Genomic DNA, 26,500 nt, shown 5'->3' with positions numbered 1-26,500 from the left:
GAGATGGTTAACTGTAGGTACAAGTGTAGAAATGGTTATGTTCAGGTGCTAGATGAGAGATGGTTAACTGTAGGTGTAAGTGTAGAAATGGTAATGTTCAGGTGCTAGATGAGAGATGGTTAACTGTAGGTGTAAGTGTAGAAATGGTAATGTTCAGGTGCTAGATGAGAGATGGTTAACTGTAGGTGTAAGTGTAGAAATGGTAATGTTCAGGTGCTAGATGAGAGATGGTTAACTGTAGGTGTAAGGCTGGAAATGGTGATGTTCAGGTGCTAGATGAGAGATGGTTAACTGTAGGTGTAAGTGTAGAAATGGTTAAGTTCAGGTGCTAGATGAGAGATGGTTAACTGTAGGTGTAAGTGTAGAAATGGTTAAGTTCAGGTGCTAGATGAGAGATGGTTAACTGTAGGTGTAAGTGTAGAAATGGTAATGTTCAGGTGCTAGATGAGAGATGGTTAACTGTAGGTGTAAGTGTAGAAATGGTTAAGTTCAGGTGCTAGATGAGAGACGGTTAACTGTAGGTGTAAGTGTAGAAATGGTTAAGTTCAGGTGCTAGATGAGAGATGGTTAACTGTAGGTGTAAGTGTAGAAATGGTTAAGTTCAGGTGCTAGATGAGAGATGGTTAACTGTAGGTGTAAGTGTAGAAATGGTTAAGTTCAGGTGCTAGATGAGAGATGGTTAACTGTAGGTGTAAGGCTGGAAATGGTTATGTTCAGGTGCTAGATGAGAGATGGTTAACTGTAGGTATAAGTGTAGAAATGGTAATGTTCAGGTGCTAGATGAGAGATGGTTAACTGTAGGTACAATTGTAGAAATGGTTATGTTCAGGTGCTAGATGAGAGACGGTTAACTGTAGGTATAAGTGTAGAAATGGTGATGTTCAGGTGCTAGATGAGAGATGGTTAACTGTAGGTACAAGTGTAGAAATGGTTATGTTCAGGTGCTAGATGAGAGATGGTTAACTGTAGGTGTAAGTGTAGAAATGGTTATGTTCAGGTGCTAGATGAGAGATGGTTAACTGTAGGTACAAGTGTAGAAATGGTTAAGTTCAGGTGCTAGATGAGAGATGGTTAACTGTAGGTGTAAGTGTAGAAATGGTTAAGTTCAGGTGCTAGATGAGAGATGGTTAACTGTAGGTACAAGTGTAGAAATGGTGATGTTCAGGTGCTAGATGAGAGATGGTTAACTGTAGGTATAAGTGTAGAAATGGTTATGTTCAGGTGCTAGATGAGAGATGGTTAACTGTAGGTGTAAGTGTAGAAATGGTTAAGTTCAGGTGCAAGATGAGAGATGGTTAACTGTAGGTGTAAGTGTAGAAATGGTTATGTTCAGGTGCTAGATGAGAGACGGTTAACTGTAGGTACAAGCGTAGAAATGGTTATGTTCAGGTGCTAGATGAGAGATGGTTAACTGTAGGTATAAGTGTAGAAATGGTTATGTTCAGGTGCTAGATGAGAGATGGTTAACTGTAGGTATAAGTGTAGAAATGGTTATGTTCAGGTGCTAGATGAGAGATGGTTAACTGTAGGTGTAAGTGTAGAAATGGTTAAGTTCAGGTGCTAGATGAGAGACGGTTAACTGTAGGTGTAAGTGTAGAAATGGTTATGTTCAGGTGCTAGATGAGAGACGGTTAACTGTAGGTGTAAGTGTAGAAATGGTTAAGTTCAGGTGCTAGATGAGAGATGGTTAACTGTAGGTACAAGTGTAGAAATGGTTATGTTCAGGTGCTAGATGAGAGATGGTTAACTGTAGGTACAAGTGTAGAAATGGCTATGTTCAGGTGCTAGATGAGAGATGGTTAACTGTAGGTATAAGTGTAGAAATGGTAATGTTCAGGTGCTAGATGAGAGATGGTTAACTGTAGGTGTAAGTGTAGAAATGGTTATGTTCAGGTGCTAGATGAGAGATGGTTAACTGTAGGTGTAAGTGTAGAAATGGTTAAGTTCAGGTGCTAGATGAGAGATGGTTAACTGTAGGTACAAGTGTAGAAATGGTTATGTTCAGGTGCTAGATGAGAGATGGTTAACTGTAGGTACAAGTGTAGAAATGGCTATGTTCAGGTGCTAGATGAGAGATGGTTAACTGTAGGTATAAGTGTATAAATGGTGATGTTTAGGTGCTAGATGAGAGATGGTTAACTGTAGGTACAAGTGTAGAAATGGTTAAGTTCAGGTGCTAGATGAGAGATGGTTAACTGTAGGTACAAGTGTAGAAATGGTTATGTTCAGGTGCTAGATGAGAGATGGTTAACTGTAGGTGTAAGTGTAGAAATGGTTAAGTTCAGGTGCTAGATGAGAGATGGTTAACTGTAGGTGTAAGTGTAGAAATGGTGATGTTTAGGTGCTAGATGAGAGACGGTTAACTGTAGGTATAAGTGTAGAAATGGTGATGTTTAGGTGCTAGATGAGAGATGGTTAACTGTAGGTACAAGTGTAGAAATGGTTATGTTCAGGTGCTAGATGAGAGATGGTTAACTGTAGGTGTAAGTGTAGAAATGGTTATGTTCAGGTGCTAGATGAGAGATGGTTAACTGTAGGTGTAAGGCTGGAAATGGTTATGTTTGCTCATTAGTTAGGATTAGGTTTATTAGATTAGATATGGTTGAGTTTGGGTCTGGGTTTGCTATGGTTGAAGTCAAGATAAGAATCTGGGAGGCTGGGTTAAGGTTAGTAAGGTAAGCTGTTGCATCATAATCTGCATTGACTGTCATTCAAGGTTAAAAATGGACCTCTCCAGATGTTCCTGCAGATGCAGCCATGTGGTCCCAGCGTAGATGCTCTTGTACACACCTTTACGTACCGGACCAGAGGCGCAAAGCTGGAAATGTGATGCGACAACTCCGGGGTGCAGCCTCACCCTACTCGGAGGAAGAGGAGGAGAGGGTTGGGAGGTGTAGGTGAGGAAGGCGGTAGGTGGGGGGTAAGGAGCTCGGTGGGAGTTTCCCAGGTCAGGTTGTTTTAGGTGTGGCATACGCTAAAACAATGGCTTATTTACTCTTCATGGACATGAGGGGCATTTCACCGGCCCGGGATCTGCCTACGTGGAGAACAATGACTGGACTGTTGGTGTTCTCAGACCCTGCCACTGTTGAGTCATGAGCAGACATATGACACAGGGCCAACTGTGTGTGCGTGTGTGTGTGTGTGTGTGTGTGTGTGTGTGTGTGTGTGTGTGTGTGTGTGTTGTGTGTGTGTGAGAGGGAAAACCAGTTTGGAATGGATTATACCTCTTGGCTCACAACAATTGGCCAGATCACTTTCTTATTCGGCGTCCGTGCCAGCTTGCTATATAAGAAGCAGACAACTTTTCTCCAGGTCAAGGCCCATCTGCTGGGACCCCTCGGGGGCGGAGGGGGTGGAGGGGGGGGCGGGGGGGGTGCTTATGTTAAGGATTTGTGGAGGTATGGGAGCACTCCAGAATGTTTAACAGGTCCCACATTGTCTGGCTGTGTCAGGCCTCACCGTTGTGACTATGACTATGTGGAGGAGGATCCCGACTTCCACGGGTTTCCTTGGTTTGTGTGTGTGTGTGTGTGTGTGTGTGTGTGTGTGTGTGTGTGTGTGCGTGTGTGCATATTTTAGCGAGCGTGTCTTTGCACGCTTGTTGAGATATCTCAGTGGATGCCGGTGGTTGGCTCGCCTTTGGGGGTGTTTTGGATTGCGTGAGCATGCGGCAGTCGGTGTGTGGATGTGAGGGTACATGTGTGTGTCTGACTGTGTTTAGAGCTCATTGTTTAGTCGCCACGGACTATTGAGCGCTGTGCAAGAGCCTGTTCTCAACCAGCACCAAGGGTTCGGGGGGGATTTTCCCCCCCCGTTTCCCACACGCTTTCATTTTGCCAGGGACTCTGGCCGAGGATTCTTCGAAACGGGGCAGGACCGCTGAGGGGGGGCAGGATAAGCATGCGTTGTGTGGGTCAGGTTGGGTTGCAGCATGTCTGGTGGGGTTGTTTGTTTACATGGGCACAGGAAATGCTGTGCAAGCCTTCTGGATTATGACCAGAAGTGGACATCGCTTGGCTGCCGTCGTGTTGTTTGATGTGAGGATCAGAGTGACCAGCGGCGCGGCCGAATAACACGACTGTCATCGAAGCTGAAACGCCTTGCGTCAAACGGGCCGGCGGCACACGAGTTCTGTCTGAGAACCTGAACGCAAGTTACGGAAAAAAGAAAAAAAAAACTAAAACCTAAATCTTGGTTTTGATCCTATTAAAACTCCCTACAGGGGCGTAGCACAAAATTCTGGGGCCTGCACATGAGCAGTCTCTGTGGGCCCCTTTCCTCTTCTGTCTCTCACGCACCACTTTTTTGTGTTCTAGCATACTGTACATTATTTACAATCACAGTAAATTAATATATTTTAACCTAACTTCACTAATTTAACTATCTCGCAGTGACTGAAAAATTGTGTAGTATCACTTCAAACTGTGATGCATATGTTAGGGTACTGATGCCGACACCCATGATGTTTATTCCACAGTAAATGTCCACTGACGGGACTTCTGCTTTGCGAAGCCATTGATTAGATCTTTAAAGTCCAATTGTTTTGCTAATCGGCTTTCAACAGCGAGTAGTGGCAGGCTGTTCAGGCTCTCCGGGGACACCGCTGATCTGATCTTTGCTTGTGCTTGTATCAGCAGCCACTCACGACAGGACTAGATGACCTGCATTGAGAGATGTACGCGAGGGGCAGACTGAACCATTTTGCACCTTTTGTAAGGGGTGAGAGGGGCCTCAGAGAGGGGTGAGAGAGGCCTCAGAGAGCCTCCACTATTCTCTTTAAGTCCATCAACCGATGTATTGAGCCAATTTTAACTGAAGTTATGACACTAATTAGGTAGAAATAAAAATTTGCAAACCAAAACAAACCTTTAATTCCAGGCTTCCCAAGCGTCCCCCCCCCCTTCTGGCCCCTGGTAGACCCCCCCCCACCACCACCACCACGCCCTTGAATGGAGAAACTTATCAATCCTGGACACCAGTTCTGCATTTATAAGTTTTTTCAGGTCAGGAGTTAGAGTTTTTCTGCAATTTAAATTTGTGAAATTCAGTGTCGAGTATATTTTATAGCATGTAGAGGCCGTTTGTGTTCGTGTCCGTATCTAACTATACCTTAATGTGAGAATTGGAACGAGGTGTTGTTGCCAGGGGTTCTATGGCGAAGGCAAATTACAGGGGCCTTAGAGGGCAACCCTGGCGTGTCGACCGTTGCAGGAGAAAATAGCCTGATTGAGTGTTATTGGTCCTGACAGAAGTCCTATCCAAGTAATGAATTTGGAGCCAAAGCCGAATTTGTTTCGGGTGTAAAAAAGACATTTCCACTCCACCCGGTCGAATGCTTTCTCTGTGTCTAGGGATACGATGGGGTTTTAACTCATATTAAAGACTGAGTTGATATATTTACATTGTATATACCTGTACATGCCCTGTGATGGCCTGGCGGCCTGTCCAGGGTCTCTCCCCGCCTGCCGCCCAATGACTGCTGGGATAGGCTCCAGCGTCCCCGCGACCCTGAGAGCAGGATAAGCGGTTTGGATAATGGATGGATGGATGGATGGATATTTTATAGCTGGAAGTTATTGTTTTTCTGTTCCCTCCCAGACTGGACCTCTGACGTCACCCCATTCTGTAGAGTTGCGCCAAGGGGGTGAGGTTCAATCGAATACTGTTGAGTAGCTGCAACTCTGAACATCAGTAATCAAGCCTGCCCTGAATTTTCTGTCATATTACTTTATTACTGTATGATTTTAAGTGTTTTCTAGTTGCTTGTAATGCTGGTGTGTTAATACATATTTACATTATTAGTTCACATAATACATTATTAGTTCAAGGTAGTTATTGCTGAAATTTTTTTTTTGTCATTTTGGTCTACAACCAAGATATGATTTGGTCAGATTAGATTGGGATCAAGATATAAATTGTAGATAAATGAGTATTTTTTAGTTTCAGCAAAAGTTATCACTTAAAACTAAAAAAAGGGATTCCCCTCATCACATTTTCTTTTTATATATCTTGTAAATCAATTTTTTCTTCATGATGATGCTGGTTGCATGGCTTGGGTCCTGGGCTGTTCCAGTGGCGTCCGGACACTGCTTGGCATCCTGCGCATCACATTCTGCATACATTTTATAATTCCATTATAATTGTGTTATCCTCTTTCAATGTTGTATTGTGTAAATTGTGTACACACAACATCCATTGCACGTTGTCCGTCTTGGGAGAGAGATCCTCCTCTGTTGCTCTCCCTGAGGTTTCTTCCTGTTTTTTCTCCCTGTTAAAGGGTTTTTTTTTTTTTAGGGAGTTGTTCCTTATCTGATGAGAGGGTCTGAGGACAGGATGTTGTGTTGCTGTAAAGCCCACTGAGGCTAATTTGTGATATTGGGCTATACAAATAAAATTGACTTGACTTGACTTAAAATTTAATATTATGCACTCACATCTCCCATTCTCTGCTGCCCTCAGATCAGCCGCCAAATGGCACTGTCCTTCCTCATCACCTGGGCCTTAAATAAATGTGTGGACTGTAAAACAACCACACCCGCTTTGACACGCATTTTGTTACTGCTGGGGTTGATGAGCTTGCTAGAATCAATCAATCAATCAATCAATCAATCAATCAATCAATCAATCAATCAATCAATCAAGTTGCATTTAATATAGCCTGCAGTCTCTCTCTTTCTGGCTCAGCCACTTCCTTCATTTAGTATGAGGAAGGTGTGTGGCTGAGCCAGAAAGGGAGAGACTGCAGGCTATGTGGAAGTGGAGGGCATGACAATAGCCCGCCCTCTGTCTGGGGTTGGTTGGATGTCCTTGAGGAAAATCTTGGATGAGGGACAGGTCCAAGATCTGGCGGCAGGGGATCCAGCTGCACTCCTCAGATTGGTAGCCCTCCCAATCTACCAGGTACTGTAAGCCACGATGGCACACAGCCAGCAGCCGCCGGACCGTGTAGGCAGGGTGGTGGAGGAGTAGGTGCGGGGGGGGGGGGCAGGGGACTGGTGGAGACGGGTTTAGCTTGGGACACATTGAAGGTGGGATGAATCCAAAGGGAGGCAGGGCGTTTCAGACAGACAGCATGGGGATTGATGCTAGAATTGAGTTCAAAAGGAACAACATAATGGGGAGCTGGTTTGCTGGATTCCACCTTGAATGGGAGATCCTTCGAGAGGCGCCATACCTTTTGGCTGAGCACGTAACTGGTAGTGGTGGTGGTTCACTTGGTTCTGGGCTCTGGTGGTCGCACAGAGTAGGACAGCATGGGCATACTTCCAGGTCCTGTGGCAGTGGCATATGTGGGCCTGGACTGACAAAAACGCTATTTCATCCTCCTGTGCAGGGAAAAAGGGAGGCTGGTACCTGAGAGGGCAGAGGAACAGGACATACCTGAGGAGGCATAGGGCAGGGTCTTGTGTGCATATTCCACCCAGAGCAGCTGGGAGCTCCAGGTGGATGTTTGGCAGAGGTAATGCAGTGGAGCACAGCCTCCAACTCCTGACTGGCCCACTCTACTTGGCCATTGATTTGGGGATGATATCCCAAAGAGAGGCTGATGGTGGCTTCCAGGGCAGTGTGGAACACCTTCCAAACTTGAGGTGAATTGAGGATTTCTGTCGTAGACAATGTCCAATGGTTGGCCCTGCAGGTGGAAGATGTGGTCCACCAAGAGGTCCACTGTGTCCCTAGCAGAAGGAAGTTTTGGCAGAGCAAGAAAGTGACCTGCTTTGGAAAAGCGATCGATAATGTCAAATATGACCGTTTTACGAAGGCCATGAGCGACTGGAGATTGGCAGAGGGAGGAGAAGGCCAGAGTGGGGTTTTGTGGACAACTTATTCTGAGTGCACACAGAGCAGGTAGAAATGAAGGACCGGATGTTTGCATCCATGGTAGGCCACCACAACCTTTGACATAGGAAGGCAAATGTCTGGATGGCAGGTGAGGCTTGTGGTATGAGCCAACTTGCAAACCTGGGAGTGGACAGAGTCACAGACATGGCCTTGTTTTATGAAGGACTCAACCTCCCAGGTGATGGTGGCAATGAAGCAGTTGGGTGGGGGGCAGGATGGGATTGGAGCCGGTCTCCTCCGTGATGGAGAGGTGTGACAGGGCATTGGGCTTGATGTTACGGGAGCCTGGGCGGTAGGTGAGAGTAAAATTGAATCTGCCAAAACACAGAGCCCACCATGCTTGGCGTGAATTAAGCCACTTAGATGACTGGATGTAGGAGGGGTTTTTATCATCTGTCCACATGACAAAGGGTTGATCAGAGCCCTCCAACCAGTGGTGCCATTCCTCCAGGGCCAGCTTCATGGCAAGGGGTTGCCGATTGCCAATGACATAATTCCTCTGTTCAGGAGATAACTTACGAGAATAGAATGCAAAAGGAGAATGTTGATAGAGGACCACACCTACGCCAGTGTCTAAGGCATCTACCTCCCCAATGAACTGATGGGCAGGATCAGGTTGCATGAGGACAGGAGCAGAGACAGTTCGCTGAAGGCTACTTTGGCCTCCAGTGTCCACCAGAAGGGAGTGGTGGTGGTGAGGTGAGGGTGGTGGAGGTGAGGGCAGTGAGGAGGATGTAGTTGCAAATGAACCACCTACAAAAGTTCACAAATCCCAAGAAGCGCTGCAACTGCATTAAGTTGGAGGGGACTGGCGACTCTCATACGGCAGCAACCTTGGTGGGGTCCATTTGCACCTGACCTTGTGCAATACCATACCCTAGGAAGGAACCTGTGGCGACATAAAATTCACACGTTTTAGCATACAATTTACTTTCAAGGAGGCGTGTTTGCAAAACTAAGCCCAGTTAGCAAACTTTCATCTAAGAAATCCAGCTGCGGTTCGTCACATTGAACTGTTTGGTAATGTAACGTATATGTAATGTAATGTATTTGGTAATGTAATGTAACGTAAAGTATAATATCAAAGCAAAGCTAGTTTTCAAATAAAACTTTTTCAAACATTTCAGATCTCATTTTGTGAGATATTTTAGATAAGATTAAAATGTCATTAATTTAGACAAGAAAACGGTATATCACGAAATGACAAAATCCAACTGTCGTCCCTATAAAATACCACTGAAAGATGCTAAACAATATTGAGTTGTTGCACAGCTCTATTTCTTCATTTCAACAAACGTGAGTCATATTTCTGTAAGCCAGCTGTACGTCATGTCGGTTCATTGTCCAGACCCCTACCTCGTCCGTTCCCAGGTAGACGGGTTATTTTGTGATTGTCTCCTCTTGTAGTAGAGAACATGGACTTGATCATGGACTTGGAGGAATGTAAATGTGTTGAATTTTGTCACCGAGTCCCTCCAGAGAGAAGGGCTGGTGTTGCCTTGCATGTGGACACAGCAACCTTTCAGCAACGAGGTCTTACATAGAGTGTTCTTTCAGGGTATTTTTTAATCACACCAATGAACCCTCCCTCTTAACATGCCACCAACACAGCAACACAGCAACACAGCAACGCACCAACACAGCAACACATCAACGCAGCCTGGTCATGCTGGAGGTGGAGGAGGTGGAAGCTGGGAACATGTCCCTCTGCCCGGTGGTACTAGCTGTTTGTAGAAACATGGAGACTCTCTACGTTAAGTCGTACATTGTCCCATAAGCGGGGCTTCACAGGGCTTTGAGATTGGCTTATGAGGATTTGATAAGACGCTAGACTTAATACAGTGACAGAGATGAAGAAAAACTGCAACTTGATGAGTACTATCCAAGTAATGTTGTTGGTGTTTTCCTTGTGAGCTTTTCCCTTGCATTCCTCCCTGACCGCCATAGGACAGACACTCACTCAGCTTTGGACTTTGCATTTCTCCAAGTTAACACAAGGAATTTTATTTGCGTCTCGTCTTGGCCTGGACACGTAATTCAATATTCAAAACTCGCCCCCATTGTCCACAACAGACTATGAATAAATGGGGATGAAGAAGAGAAATTCCAAGGTCTTAGTCTCTTCCGGACTTCGGATGAAGTTGAGTGCAGAATATTGAGTCAAAGGGGAGAACAGCCCAACTCCAAGACCCACTTTAAAGTGGATTTTAAGAGAGAACTTTCTGTACAAACAAAAATAGATGGACTCTGACTCAGATGGTTTGACCGATTTACAGGGCTCTACAATAATTAAAAACATCAACATGGTGATATTGTTTCTTTTTCTGTGATATGTGTTGCAATATTGAAGGATAAAAGTCAGGTGATTTCCCCAGATATCTGCGGCTTTTAACTTAAAGCCCAGTTTGATTCAGGTGAAGTCAGAGGGGAAGTAAGGTTAGTGGTCTGAGAAGTCATTAAAACGGAATAAGTTGTATTATTTGTCACATGATAGAATATTTGTCTTCAAGAGTAGTCGTATAAAAGTGGACCTTGCCAGATTTAATTTTCTTTCAAGCAATGAGTTCCATCCACGGATGACGAGCCAGATTCGCCTCAGACTGCATCCTTTGCAGTGTGACGTATGTGCACATGTGTACATTGAGATGTCAATTCTCAAACGACATTTTTAGGTGCAACACTTAAAATGCCACGTCAAGGGCGTCTGGGTGGTGTGGCAGTCTATTCCGTTGCCTACCAACACAGGGATCGCCGGTTCAAATCCCTGTGTTATCTCCGGCTTGGTCGGGCGTCCCTACAATTGGCTGTGTCTGTGGGTGGGAAGCCGGATGTGGGTATGTGTCCTGGTTGCTGCACTAGCGCCTTCTCTGGTCGGTTGGGGCACTTGTTCGGGAGTGAGGGGGAACTGGGGGGAATAGCGTGATCCTCTCACGTGCTACATCCCCCTGGTGAAACTCCTCACTGTCAGGTGAAAAGAAGCGGCTGGCAACTCCACATGTATGGGAGGAGGCATGTGGTAGTCTGCAGCCCTCCCTGGCTTAGCAGAGGGGATGGAGCAGCGACCGGGACGGCTCAGAAGAGTAGGGTAATTGGCCAGGCACAACTGGGGAGAAAAAGGGGGCACATAAAAAAAAAAATGCCATGTCAACCTGAAACAAAGCTCAGCTTTTTCAAATAAGAAAATCCTCTAAACAAACTAAATAATCTGCTAGTGTACCAAGATACTCCAGCTAGGTTTCTGTAACCGAGATGAAATGCACTTGTTTTCCTGAAAGACTACAAACTAAACTGCAATGATCTGAAGAGTCCATCTGAAACATAACTTGACAAGTTTCAAATCATGCAGTTGTAAAACAAAACCACTTAGTCGTCCACAAATCATTTTGCCTCTAATAAGGGAGAAATAACTAAGATAACTCAAGAGAAATACACGTAAATCATGATACCGACGTTGATCATCTTGAAACCAGATATTTCTGTGATTTTAAGACTTTCCGTCAGCCTTGTTCAGATACAGTGGATATAAAAAGTCTACACACCCCTTTTAAAATGGCAGGCTTTTGTGATGTTAGAAAAAAAAATGAAACCACGATAAATCACATCAGAACTTTTTCCACCTTTAATGTGAAATTGCAAGCTATAGAATTCAAGAGAAAAACAAAGTAAAACTTTTTAGGGGGAAAAAAATGAAACAAAAGAAATTATTAATAAGCTGAGAAGGTCGGATCAGTTCTTCTTTGATTTTCTTACCTGGATTATTGAGCATGCATCAAGACATTACAATGAGCTGGTTGCATAAGTGTGCACAGTCCTAAACCGGTACTTCACTGAAGCACCTTTTGAATCTATTACAGCACTCGGAGCCTTTTTGGGTAAGGGTCCATCATCTTAGTGCAACTTGACTTGGTAATATTTTCCCACTCTTCCTTGCAAAAGCGTTCTAGATTTGTCAAGGGCATCTCCTGTGCACAGCCCTCTTCAGGTCACCCCGCAGATTTTAAACTGGATTCAGGGCTGGGCTGCAGCTGGGCCATTCCAAAACGTTGATCTTCTTCTGGTAGAGGCCATTTTTTTCTTTGGATGTACGCTTTGGGTCATCGTCATGCTGAAATGTGAAATTCCTCTTCATCTTTATCTTTCTAGCAGACCCCGAAAGGTCTTTTTTAGTGTGAAAAGGCTTCCGTCTTGCCACCCTACAGGAGATTGTTGTCACATGTAGGGAGCAACCAGGACTTGGCAGAAGTTCCTGCAGCTCCTTTAATGTTGCTGCAGGCCTCTTGCCAGCCTCCCTGACCAGTTTTCTCTTCATCTTCTCATCAATTTTTGGAAGGACGTCCCGTAATTGGTGATGTCACCGTTGTGTCACATTTTCTCCACTTGTTCATGATCGTCTTCGCTGTGTTCCATGGGAAAGCTGATGCTGTACCCTTCTCCTGATCCATACCTTTCAACAACGAGATCCCATTCACATGCTTTGTAGGCTCTTTGTGGACCAGGGCTTTTGCAGTATGATACAACCAAGAAGATGGCAGGAAAATCCTACAGGAACAGCGGCCCTTATCTGGGGGTAATCACGGTGACTTTAACTGATTTAACATGAATTTGGATGCGATTGGTCAATTCTGAACACAGCCACATCCCCAATTCCAAGAGTGTGCACGCATGCAACCAGGGTAGTGTACGCTTTCTGAACATTTTTCTGATTGGTTTTCATTTTATTTATCACATTAAGGGTGGACAAAGTTCTGAAATCATTTAGCTTGTTTTCATTTTTATGACATCACAGAAACCTGCCATTTTTATATACGCTGTGTACCGTTTTTGCACAGTGTACTGATTTACTCGCTTGAATGAAAGCAACAGCTCGATTTAAAATGGGACTATGAAGGGTCATCAGTTTCTTGATGGGTAAAAAGAAGCATAAATGACACTTGACCAAGTCTTTTGAGCACCCGTTCTGGGGGTTTGCGTAGATAAAGACTTAAAGTCAAACTTCACTGTGTTATTTTATTTTATTTTTTTTTAATTTGAAAGTCCTCAGATTCGGTCCAACCGTTTGCTTTCGTAGAAGGTTTGGAAGAGCTACAGTGTGCACAATGTGGGAGTGTGTGGGAATCACTCACTTTGACAGCCTGCCCAGTCCCATTTCTCACCTCCCTTCACTGCCTTTACCCAAAAAATAAGCAGAGCGCGCCAGACAAAACAGAACATGGAAAAACAATTCCACTTTGCTTTTCGTTTGGGGGGGGGGGGAATCAATTTATAATGAAACTATTTGGTAAAAGTGCCGCCTGAAGGTGCAAACTGCAGAAATAAAGGTTTAAATCAGTTCCAACCCTTTCGCTCTTTTTTTGGGGGGGGGGGGTGTCTGGCTATGAGGACGAGAGAAGATTGACACCGTTTAAATGTCTTTCTGCTCCGGTCTGTCACCTTATATATGCTTATGTAAGCGTTCAACTCATTTTTCGAGAAAGCTCCGGAAAGCCCGGATGTAAAGATACTCTTGACATGTTATGGATAACACCCGACCTCATGCAACCTAATACGCATCACACCCCTCACAAATGCTGCGCTGCCCTTTTGAGTTTTGCCATTCATATCTGATCAACCCGAGCAGTGAAAAACCCAGTCCAGTTCCCATTTTTCATTTCTTTTCTTTTTTTCTTAGGAGACAGGAGCTCAACAGTCCCAGCTTTTTGTCCAGATGATTGTTTCACATTTATTTATGAGCCTTGGCATAGGATGTTTTTAACATGGCTGTTGTCTGAACCTCAACCCCAGACATTCTTTTGCACGTGTAGATTTTTTTTTTTTTTTGCAGTTTTTTTACGGTTGAGATAAATTTTCCCACTTCTATCAGGCATTATTTGAGGCGGATTTGTGTAAAAAAAACGCGATAGTGTACACATAAACTGCGGTAGGGATTATACTGATTGCAGCGGTGTCAGATTTAATGAATGTGTGGAAATGAGAAAAAAAAAAACAAAACAAGTCTACATTTATATTTATGATATCCATCCATCCATCCATCCATCCATTATCCAAGCCGCTTATCCCAATTGGGGTCGCGGGATGCTGGAGCCTATCCCAGCAGTCATTGGGCGACACCCTGGACAGGCCGCCAGGCCATCACAGGACTGACTCATGGTCCTTCCCATGTGCCAGTTCCACATAATAAGGAAACAAACGCTTAGGCAGGCAAGGACATCCGTCCTCAGACTGCCATGTTATTTACGTATGTACACCCAGCCCTTTTCCAGGCTGATCTCTCTTACCAGCATGGGTTTGCGCTATTTATGATATGACACTTCTAAAGCAGAATGGTGTACACAGTATGTCCATATTAGTAAATAATAAGTAAAATGGAAAGCAATTTTGACTCATTTCCAACTTTCCATTTTTGGGTAGTTGCCCTATAAAGACCAATAAGAAGGAAAGTACAAACCGGTGCTTCCAGATGAAGGCACAAGTTACCAAGACAGTAAAAGCTCAAAACAATCCTATGTATTAGACTGTGTACAGTCAATGCCATTTTGTATTTGGTCAAGCATAGCTTCAGTAGGCTTATGTAAGAAATAATCTTTAATGAAACAAGGTTTTTTTTTTCAAATTTCCCACCAATTTCTCTCCCTGTCACTTTCATTGTATTGGATTTGGCCTAGAAAAACAAGACAAGGTCAAAACCTGGTCTGTGGCTGGACCGTGTATGGTCAATGTTCGAAACTGTGGTCTGTTTGTTACAGGGATACTCAGTGGTAGTGTCTATAATGTGAATTCCCGGATATTAAATGTTCATCTGCAATTTTCTGCAGTGGTCCCGGTAATAGTCGTTGTTAAAGTGTACTGAAGGAGCATATCACATGACATGGTTCGAGGAAAGTTATAAATGCAGTTGCAGAACGATACTTTCCACTCATATCTTGTGATGTCTGATTTGAAAGAGAGCTCGATTTAATTGCAAGTACATGGAGCAAATTCAGGGGGCAGCCAGCAATCCGCTGCAGCCGGGACCCGAACCCGGGTCACGACTTCACTAACCAGTCTAAAGGGTCTGACCCGTTAGCTAAGGGCTAGCGAGTCTAGTCATTCGTGGTTGCTACCCTACCACCCCCCTTCGGTCAGCGTGTCCATATCAGCTCCCTCACGCCTCTGGCGCAGGCGCGGTCACACCATCCCATTTCTGACACCACTGTAGTGAATTCAGGGGGCAGCTGGGAACCGCCGCAGCCGGTATGCGAACCCGCAGCTTCCGCACCACGGGCGACTACGCTAACCAGTCGACTAAAGGGTCCGACCCGTTAGCCAAGGGCTAGCGAGTCTAGTCATTCATGATCATTATTGTGTTTGCTTCAAGAAAATCCTGGGATTATGTTAAACTGCCTAACTGGCCGTCAACATTACTGTTACTCCCCACACTGTGCGTCATGGCAGGTTCACCGTGGACAGCGAGGACGTGTGGCGTGGACATGGAGACCACCGTAACCGAACGTACCTTATAGCACGAACCCAGACTTTCCACTGGGCAGCATCGGTTGGGAAACGATGAAACCGTTGCCTAGCAATGTAGTGTAACCGAGCACTAGAGGTGTACTGCACCACAAGACGACATCGTTAACCGCTCGACCCGACCAGCCAGTCAGCTCTTGTCGAATGTGCCCTGCGGCTCACACATACGACAGGCTCCGTGAGAGAGGCCCTCTTCTGGATTGGGAAGAGTGAAAATGCATCATAGACAAATGTCTTAATCTCATTGCAAATTAGAAATGGAGTTGGAGATAAGATGTACAAGATAACATTTATGTAGCCTAAATAAATAGATAATTTATCTTCTGAATTTATCCAATACCGATAGCAGAACCCTTCATGTCAGAGCTTATCAATACTATGGTCTTTAATAATTTAGCACCGGTGCCCGTTTTAATACTGGGTTTCAGTGCCCATCCCTGTTCACAGTCCCCCGTGTACAGACAAAACACCACCCAGTGCTTGCTGCTGTCCCAGCATCCTGGCAAGCAGAAAAGCAGCCGCTTTGATTTCAGGACAGCTCCAAAGTTGCTGCCAGTCCCTCTCCTAAACAAATGCCAGTTTGGGTTGGTGCACTGGCCATTTGTTGCCACCTGAATGGCCCTCTTTTGCTCCTTTGAAAAGGCCATGCTGACCAGGATAGCCTTAGGTTCCTGATGCCCCAAAGACTCCACAATTTTAGGGACAGAAAGCATTGTCAAGGTGTATGGCTCCTCTTCTGGCTCAGGTGAGAGGAGCCAAGACATTCCTGAGAACCTGCCCCTGAAGTTATCCCTCAGCCAGTTGCGATCATCGGTGGTTGGCTGTCAGCAGGTTATAGGGCTTATTCGGAGGGGGAACAAGTCCTCCACTGAGTGTATCCTCTTAGCTACCTTTGGCTTCTTCCACTGACAGGTGGTGTCTGGGCAGCTGAAACTGTGGATAGCAAAGATGGCCAATGCAGCTGCATGGCTGCATTTGTATTCTCCATGCAGGCATTCCCACTGTGTAGAGAGAATACCCTCTTCACCTGTAGAGACAAGTGTAGTGGTGGGTTTCATGTTAATAGTAGCCATTTATTTTATAGGTAATTTTAATAAACTTATTTTATGGGAATGTGTGTGTGTGTCTCTAAGTAATTGAGTGTTTTTCTTCACATTTGAAGTGGTCGCTGTTAGAGGGAGGTTGAATTCTTCTTCTCTCTGCTCAGCTCACAGTAATACAAGGCTTATTTGCAATATAGGTTGATTTTGTAAAGTCTACTTACGGCATTATACCAACATGACATTGGACAGATCAGGTGTGAACACTATTTGCTGCCCTCTTTAAATTCATATATAGCAAAGCTGGACAAAGTAGTTAAATGTATGAAAAATCTTAAGTTGATTTATTTATTTTTTTAGTATCCAGGTTATATTTATATAATGTTAATAACAGACCAGCACACTGGTCTACAAAGATAATTATATAACACTAACATGAATTAATAGATAGTTTCATAACTTTTGTTTGTGCGATTTATCTAAAACTAATTTTAATGCAAATATATGCAATTTTAGGAGCATTCAGGGAGCGGCAGGTCTGTATCTTTTTTTTTTTACTTTGAAAATCCAAAACTGTCAAAATGACGGCCTTGGTCATTCTTATGTTAAATACTTGGGGTCAACTGCCCAAAGTAACGGGGAGTGCAGAAGAGAGGTGAAGAAGAGAGTGCAGGCAGGGTGGAGTGGGTGGAGAAGAGTGTCAGGAGTGATGTGTAACAGAAGGGTACCAGCAAGAGTTAAAGGGAAGGATTACAAGATGGTAGTGAGACCAGCTATGTTGTATGGTTTGGAGACAGTGGCACTGATGAAAAGACAGGAGGTGGAGCTGGAGGTGGCAGAGATGAAGATGATAAGATTTTCATTGGGAGTGACAAAGAAGGACAGGATTAGGAACAAGTATATTAGAGGGACCGCTCAGGTTGAACGGTTTTGAGACAAAGCAAGAGAGACAAGGTTGAGATGGTTTGGACATGTGTGGAGGAGAGATGCTGGGTATATTGGGAGAAGGATGCTGAATATGGAGCTGCCAGGGAAGAGGAAGGTCAAAGAGGAGATTTATAGATGTGGTGAGAGAGGACGTGAAGGTGGCTGGTGTGACAGAGGAAGATGTAGAGGACAGGAAGAGATGGAAACGGATGAGCCACTGTGGTGACCCCTAATGGGGCAGCCGAAAGTAGTAGTAGTAGATATTAAACTCCTTCCTCCCTCTCTTGCTAACTTCACTCACCTACACTCAATAGACCTCGGCCTTTATGCTAGCCCTGACAGCACCGGTAAGTAGACCAGCATCTAGGCTGCACTGCTCTACATGTCATGACTTGTAGTGGTTCTCACCCCTATCTACAATTTTCCGGTCGCCTTTGAAAAAGGATGTGAGACTGGCAGCTGACAATGTCATGATCACTAGCTAGATCATGTCACGCTGATCTAGCTAGTGATCATGACGCCCCATCTGGCAGTGGATTGAAATCTTCCTGACAGACATAGGAGGCAGTTGGTGAGACTGGGGAAAATCACATCGAGCACTGGCGCCCCCCAGGGATCTGTCCTCTCCCCTCTACTCTTCTTCCTCTGGTCGATCTGTTAAACTCCCTATGTTTGCGGACAACACAACAGTCTACCCTGCTTTGTTTTGATTTTATGCTGTCTGATACAGTGCAGCTTGTTGTTGTTGTTGTTGTTGTTTTTTACTGTGTTCTGTAAGGTGTCGTTGAGTGCTCTAAAAGGTGCCCACAAATAAAATGTATTATTATTATTATTATTATTATCTGGGATGGTGACGAGTCTGCATATAGAGGAGAGGCTAATCAGCTGGCCCTCTGGTGTGGTCAATAACCTGGAGCTGAACACGCTCAAAACAGTGTAGATGAAAGTGGACTTCAGGATGAGTCCCCCAACACTGGTGTGGTTGTGTGTGTGTGTGTGTGTGTGTGTTTGTGTGTGTGGGCCCTGTGATGGCCTGGCGGCCTGTCCAGGGTGTCTCCCCTGCCTGCCGCCCAGTGACTGCTGGGATAGGCTCCAGCATCCCCGCGACCCTGAATAGGATAAGTGGTTTGGATAATGGATGAATGGATGCTGAAGTTTTAATGTCGAGCCTTTGTTTAATGTTTCAGAAGAGCTATTATTGCCAAGAGGTAACTGGAATGTTAGCAAAGCTGGGCAGTTCAAAAAATTAAACACAAGAGGGAAATTATTAACTGGATGAGAAACAGAAAAGTTTAGCTGACCGAGATAACACGACAAACACAAATAAAACGATTGTCATGACAGTGAAGGCATAAAACCAATACAATTTTCTCCTTTTTTAAATTAAATTCCACACAATCACAATCTAACGCTGAATGATCTGACAATGATGAATGATGATGATGAACTTAGAAACCAGCCGGAAGTTAGCTTCCTCTTCTGATGATGAACGCAGAGAAACCAGCCGGAAGTTAGCTTCCTCTTCTGATGATGAACGCAGAGAAACCAGCCGGAAGTTAGCTTCCTCTTCTGATGATGAACGCAGAGAAACCAGCTGGAAGTTAGCTTCCTCTTCTGATGATGACCGCAGAAACCAGCCGGAAGTTAGCTTCCTCTTCTGATGACGAACGCAGAGAAACCAGCCGGAAGTTAGCTTCCTCTTCTGATGATGAACGCAGAAACCAGCCGGAAGTTAGCTTCCTCTTCTGATGATGAACGCAGACAAACCAGCCGGAAGTTAGCTTCCTCTTCTGATGATGAACGCAGAAACCAGCCGGAAGTTAGCTTCCTCTTCTGATGATGAACGCAGAAACCAGCCGGAAGTTAGCTTCCTCTTCTGATGACGAACGCAGAGAAACCAGCCGGAAGTTAGCTTCCACTTCTGATGATGAACGCAGAGAAACCAGCCGGAAGTTAGCTTCCTCTTCTGATGATGAACGCAGACAAACCAGCCGGAAGTTAGCTTCCACTTCTGATGATGAACGCAGAAACCAGCCGGAAGTTAGCTTCCTCTTCTGATGATGAACGCAGAAACCAGCCGGAAGTTAGCTTCCTCTTCTGGTGATGAACGCAGAAACCAGCCGGAAGTTAGCTTCCTCTTCTGACGATGAACGAACGCAGAGAAACCCGCCGGAAGTAAGCTTCCTCTTCTGACGATGAACGCAGAAACCAGCCGGAAGTTAGCTTCCTCTTCTGACGATGAACGAACGCAGAGAAACCAGCCGGAAGTTAGCTTCCTCTTCTGATGATGAACGCAGAGAAACCAGCCGGAAGTAAGCTTCCTCTTCTGACGATGAACGCAGAAACCAGCCGGAAGTCAGCTTCTTCTTCACTGGTGAAAAAGGTATCGCGAGGGAACCATGTCCCTAATACGACTCCGTAATCTCAATCAGCATATCAACTCCTTCACGCCTCTTGGCGCACGCGCTTCCGATGGCCTCACGGTGCCATCCCACTTCTGACGCGTACTTTCGGCTGCTGCCGCTAGGGGTCGCCACAGCGGATCATCCACTTCTTCCTGTCTTCTGCGTCTTCCTCTGTCACACCAGGCATGTCTTCCCTCCCCACCCAAACCTCCTCTTTTCCTCCTCCCTGTCAGCGCCATATTCGGCATCCCACTTCTGACACCAGCAGCCTGCCAACACAGACGCGGGTCTCGCAACCAAACGAACTCCGCGCATGCGTGGGAGGGTCCGACGGTCTGCGCTGAGTCGCGCGACACAAGGTAAAGCGGGAAGAGACGAGCAGAGGGAAAATGGCGGAGCGAGCAGGAAGGGAATAACGACTCAGTCTTTTTTGATTTTTGTCGAAAGAGAAGGACGGGTAAGAATTTAGCCTGCCGAGTCACTTCTCAACAATGGCTGAAATCGCCCGCTGATTTATGATTTATTTAGCTAGCGGGCCATACTTGCCTGATCCCACAGCGTGTTTTTACTGTCCTTTGTTGGTAAATAAGGGTGTACCGCTTTAAGAGCAAGATGTGGGGTCGGACTCTGATTGGTTGGTAGGGAGGGACGAATGAGGAAGTTGTTGTTGTGTGGCGCGAACGGTAGTGGGAGCTCCGCGCCAGTGAAAGGAAATATTATCACTAAGAACTGTGATATATTGGACCTATGTCAACGTTTTGTGCAGCTGTGAAGAAGGATTAAACGTGTTTCCAAAGAGAGAAGACGGTGTCCTCGCCATTTTCAGACGAAGTGAACTATTGAACTGTGTTGGGTTGTACTCCGGAGGTTAGCTTAGCTAGCTAGCTAGCACCAGGCAGTGACGGACAGCGCCGGCGAACTTCGGCCCTGGATCCCGAATAAATTCGGTTCCCCTGTAACTTCCGGCGAAGGTAGTCAGAAGACGGAGACAGGACAAGTAACACAGGGTCTTCTCGGAAATAAATCAAGTTTCTATGAAACGAACTAAAACTGTAACGATTAGTAATGCTAATTACTAACAGCTGCTAGTGAACTGCTTTAAAAAGGACTCCCTGGCCGGCTTGTGCGGGTGTGGGCCCCTTACGGAAGTCCGGGCTAATCCCCGAATGTCCCCAAATCCTGAAAAAGGCCCCTGGTTGAGACCCCTGAAAACACGCCTCAGTAAAACTGAGCAGGTTGCCCCTTTATTCAGACTATGATATTACATGATTTGGAAAAACTGGTTGTCGGGGCAAGGTTTAGGTTTTCTGAGTGAAAGTAAATGGCCATGCTACCTGATGTTCCCAACACTTTCGGTCACCCAGTTTTGCGTGTTTAACCTCTGGTTGCATGCGCGCTCCTTTTTTATGCCTTCAAAGCCTCAGCATCACAAGGAAGTGCAACGAGAAGTGAGTCAGGAGCATTTCAAAACAGTCCACGTCATTTCAATCTTATCAGAGAAATCGCCAGCCTGCTAGACGACGGTATTGAGCTGTGCCATTTGAGCGATACCAAGTGTATAGATGGCTTATACTGAAGAGGTCATTCACAGGCCTTGTATCCTGGACGGTGTGATTATGCGAGGCGAGGGCAGCGTGGACTTCATACAGCCACAATACCCGGAAACAGAACTATCACCATACTTGTTCATGGTAGTCAGCCAGTCACCAGGAGTTCATATGGTCGTCAGACGTATGGGAAACATGATTTGATGGAGAATGAGGGACAACAAGGATGTCAGACAAATAGCCCTCACTGCTTTCCTGTCAAACATTCCCATATAAAGACATTACTGGACAAGGGGGAAACATTTTAAGAATGCTTTAATCCAAATTACACCAGCCCTCTGGTGACTTTCTGTGCATCATGTCGGATATGGAATTTAGCTGATGTTTCTGATTGTTTTACAATTCCTTGTAGTATGTTCTTCTTTGTCTTTTATCATGTGTTGACCTCTCTGTTTTTCTTCTGCTTTTTGTCATTACGCAATACAAGATGGCTAAAAGAAATGCAGATATAGACTGTCTGGTGCTACATGTGCAGCAGAATCCACAACAACAAACAAGTTTAAAATAAGTTACTAAAGAGATATTCAAGACATGTTTAAGCATTACAGGCAACATGATGCAGCAAGAAAAGATATTCTTAATAGTTTGCGAAATTCAGCTACTTGTGTTGTGAAAGCACTCAAATTAAGTCAGGCCGGGTCCAACATGTACAAGCCAAAGGTAATCTTACCTTGACACCTGCTTCTCAATTCATTCAATACCTGTCTGCCATATGCAGGGTTAAAGAGGCTATTTATTGCAGTTACAAATTTAGTCTATGCAGTTTGGCGCTCCTTCACTCGGGTGAGGTAGTGACACAAAGAAAGCCATTATGCACATACATGTCTCTCGGTTCATGTTTTCCCACGAGGCTCCTGCCACATGAACACATCCACACACAAAGAGATATTTTTAACTCTTGCGAAACCCCACGGGCACTGAAAGTTAAAGGGCTTCCTGTGAGCCAGCCCGAGTGAAAAACAAGACTGCCACCTTAACGTGAGGTATTCCCCGGCCCCTGAGCAGGAGCAGGGGGGAGGTGGCTTGGCGGGGCAACATCATGCATCGACAGACGTTTATTATGGAGGGGGGAGACTTTACCTCAGGTGCCACACCACATGCGTGGCTTTTTTTTTTTTTTTTTGTCGACGCTTTGCTTCTCTCTCGCTAATTATATTCACAAGCCAAAGCCAGAGATTAAGAAAGCCAGTGCAGGAAAAGGGCAGCCACACCCTCAGGGACCCTTGGGCTTTCAGGACGACATAGGCTTCTTACTAAGCCATTGTATGACATAACTTTGAATGATGTGTTCCACCTAGCACAAAAAAACTAAGCACCTACGCGTGTGTGTGTGTGTGTGCGCGCATGCAAATGGGTGTTTATGTTATCAAGGTCATCTCTTTGTTTTCAGATAAACAAAAAATTGCCTGTAATTTTGTGTGTGTGTGTGTGTCCCAGAGGGAGGCTTTGTAGTGGAAAACAGATAGCCCCTATCCTCTCCCTTGAAAGAATGGAGCCTAGTGTAATTATAGGCTCCCACCAGCCTCCTGTACAACTTCAGCACTCAGGCGCACATGACTCTAGAACAAGGAGCACCTCAGCCCCCGCCCCCCATGCACCAGTGAGCAGGGGTACACACACACACACACACACACACATATAAAACCCCTGCCTGATGCCCCCCACTCGTGTAATTTCACCACTGGGTTTGAGAATACCAAATATTTGATTCCAAAACTGGTTGAGTAATTGATTGATGGAGCACTTCTCATTCAAAGAAATATAAAACCCAGGTGTCCGGGTGGCATGGCGGTCTAATTCAGTTGCCTTCCAACACGGGGATCGGCGGTTTGAATCCCTGTGTTACCTCCGGCTCGGTCGGGCGTCCCTACAGACACAATTGGCTGTGTCTGCGGGTGGGAAGCCAGATGCGGGTAGGTATGCAGTGACCAGTGGGTAGGCAGCGACTGGGACACATGGGTGGGAAGTCAGATGTGGGTATGTGTCCTGGTCGCTGCACTTGCGCCTCCTCTGGTCAGTCTGGGCACCTGTTCGGGGGAGGGGGAACTGGGGGGAATAGTGTGATCCCACACGCTACGTCCCCGTGGTGAAACTCCTCACTCAGGTGAAAAGAAGCAGCTGGCGACTCCACATGTATCAGAGGAGGCATGTGGTAGTGTGCAGCCCTCCCCGGATTGGCAGAAGGGGGTGGAGCAGCGACTGGGACGGCTCAGAAGATTGGGGTAATTGGCCAAGGACAATTGGGGAGAAAAAGGGGGAACCCCCCCCCCCAAGAAAAGACAAAGGAGTATAAAGAACTATACTGATATGAATACTTGCTTTTTCAACTATTTTGATATCACAAAGCTTTTCACTAGGTTTATATTTTTTGAGGAGGAATATCACCAAACGATCCCTTATAATCATATTTCCCTCATAAATGACTGACATATGTGTGGCATGCATTGTAAGACATTGCGTTGGCTTTTAGAGAAACTCTGTGTTTGTGTCCGTCTATCAGTAAGGATGTTTGTATTAAGGTGTGTTTGTTTTTTTCGTGAACATGTACACACATCTAAATTTATTTCCACCTATAACCAGGTTGTCTGTGGGCATCTGTATTGATATTTTCACACCCAAATCTCTCTTTCTCGTTCACGCTCTCCTTCCTCAAATGTTTGACATTTTCTCTTTTCTCTCTCGTTTCTGTGCTGCAGCCAACTGCATACCCCAGTGCCAGAATGGAGGAATGTGCCTCAGGCCTCATCTTTGTGTCTGCAAGCCTGGCTCTAAGGGGAAGGTGTGTGAACAGAAGATAACGCCCACCCCTCCATTCCCATCCCTGCCTGGGAATGGACACACTAATGGTCACACCAATGGACATACTAATGGACAGACCACTGGTCACACCAATGGACACAACGTGGTGCCGCAACGGCCCATACCCCAGCAGGTGGCCCCACAGGGTTATGGTTTGGCCCCTGCCCCTGCTCCAGTCAGCAGTATGGCCCAGATGAGACTGACCGTCAAGCAGGCGCACCAACTGGTTCAGCCCCAGTACATCCAGCAACAGTGAGTATTATTTCCAGGCATTTGCAGTTTATATCGCCAGGCCCCAACAACCCAGATGATGTCTGTAGTTTACTAGAATTATTTGGCAAAAGAAAGTATTGCTGCACTACTTTAGTTTTGCTTTGCACCCCCTCGATAGTTTATTGACTGAGTGAATGGCACGTTCTGTCAGATGTCAACTGAAGGCTAGTCTGACCCATTATCAAACCTGGACAATGAAAGAAACAAGACAGAGGTTGTTCTGTTTTGAGGGAACCGATTGCTTTTCTGGTAGGCAGGATTTCAACTGAGTGTACTCCTTCATAAATATTCTTTATGTGGAACCTGAACTCATGAGTAAGGTGTTGGCGATGAGGGGGTAGTGAGCCATGGAGAAGTCTCCATACAAACAGCATAAAAAACTTTTTTTTTTGTGGATTTTTCCCTTTTTCTCCCCAATTGTACTTGGCCAGTTGCCCCACTCTTACCCACATCCGACTTCCCACCTGCAGACACGGCCAATTGTGTCTGTAGGGACGCCCAACCAAGCCGGAGGTAACATGGGGATTCAATCCGACGATCCTCGCGTCGGTAGGCAATGGAATAGACTGCTACGCTACCCGGGCGCCCAGCATCAAAAACTTTTAACTTTGTAGTTGTCAAGATTAAGATGAGGAACAAGCACTGTATGTTTAATGGTAACATCAAACATCACTGTGCTGTAGATTTGAGGAACTAGTCGTGCCCATTGGCGCTAGCAATGCGTTTACCTCCATATGATTTGCAGCTCGTGTAGAGCACTACTCAGTAAATACGGTAGGTATCAAACCGAGATGGAGAAGATGTTTTCATTAATAGAATCAATCTTAGTGGAATATTCTACCAGCAGAATTAAAGACACTGTCAAAACACAACGCTGACTAGCAGGAGACACTGAAATAGAGAAGGTGTTTTAGGGGAGGATGTTGGAATCTGTTACAGTCGGCTCAGGGATGAAAGAGCTGGGAATGTTGTCCAGATTTGGTAGACACCAATCAAAGCTCCAGACGAGTTTGTCTGTGAGTCCGGACTAACTGTAAACCAGTCTGCTTTTAACCCTTTCATTTTCATTCATGTAGTGCATTTAGTGTCAGTGGAGCTGATATAAACACAGTTAAGATTTCCCTCTGTGGGCGACCGGGTGGTGTGGCAGTCTATTCTGTTGCCTACCAACATGGGGATCACCAGTTCAAATCCCAGTGTTACCTCCGGCTTGGTCAGGCGTCCCTACAGATATAATTGGCCGTGTCTGCGGGTGGGAAGCCAGATGCGGGTAGGTATGCAGTGACCAGTGGGTAGGCCTCCTCTGGTCGGTCAGGGCGCCAGTTCAGGGGGGGGGACTGGGGGGGAATAGCATGATCCTCCAACGTGCTACATCTCCCTGGCGAAACTCCTCACTGTCAGGTGAAAAGAAGCGGCTGACTACTCCACGTGTGTCGGAGGAGACATGTGGTAGTCTGCAGCCCTCCCCGGATCGGCAGAAGGCGTGGAGCAGCGACCGGGATGGCTCGGAAGAGTGGGGTAATTGGCCAAGTACAACTTGGGAGAGAAAGGGGGAAAATTCCAACAACAAAAAAAATTCTCTTAGTGTTCAAGTCGAGGGCATCACGGTCCACATATAATATTTCCACTTATGAAAAATGACAGTATGCCATTTTGATATACCACATGATAAAGTCTATACAGATGGTACACTGTCGTTATCTTCATCAGTCAGTGTTACAGTTAGGAATTCATACAGCGTTTTAGTCAACTTAAAATGTCGCTGACTCTTCCTGAGGTTCCCTGATCATTTGTTTGGTCTGTCGTGACAGAGCCAGCCAGAAAATGAATGTGCCGTTGTCTCAGACATGGCAAGGAAAGATCACGCTCGCCTCGTCAAGTCTAATCGGAGTGAACACAGACTCGAGATGAAGCTCGGTTTTTCAGCTAAATGTGGGGCAGCCTGATGAGGGAAACGTCCTAAACTACCTGTCAGTGTCCGGATAACTGGCGCAGATCAGCCGTGACTCTGACACCGACGAGTGATATCTAAAACCTTATTGAGTACGTTTCGTGTGCCACGTTTTACTGGCTCTTGCCATAAATTGTCAGTTTTTTA

The 26,500-nt window shown here is 45.5% G+C and overlaps 1 protein-coding gene across 4 annotated transcripts in view; it reads left to right on the top strand.

The window, feature by feature from the left end:
- ltbp1 (latent transforming growth factor beta binding protein 1) overlaps positions 1–26,500 on the top strand; it is a 281,927-nt gene that overhangs the window by 7,004 nt on the left and 248,423 nt on the right. For all 4 annotated transcript variants that reach the window (XM_056292168.1, XM_056292167.1, XM_056292166.1 and 1 more), the window contains exon 3: positions 24,027–24,381. In XM_056292168.1, coding sequence (XP_056148143.1) covers positions 24,027–24,381 — 355 coding nt within the window. The remainder of the gene's footprint in view (positions 1–24,026; positions 24,382–26,500) is intronic.

The sequence above is a fragment of the Lampris incognitus genome, chromosome 13 (genome assembly GCF_029633865.1).
Source record: "Lampris incognitus isolate fLamInc1 chromosome 13, fLamInc1.hap2, whole genome shotgun sequence".
NCBI classification, from domain to species: Eukaryota; Metazoa; Chordata; class Actinopteri; order Lampriformes; family Lampridae; genus Lampris; species Lampris incognitus.
Note: the sequence above shows the minus strand (reverse complement) of the source record. Positions and strands in the feature narration are given on the sequence as shown.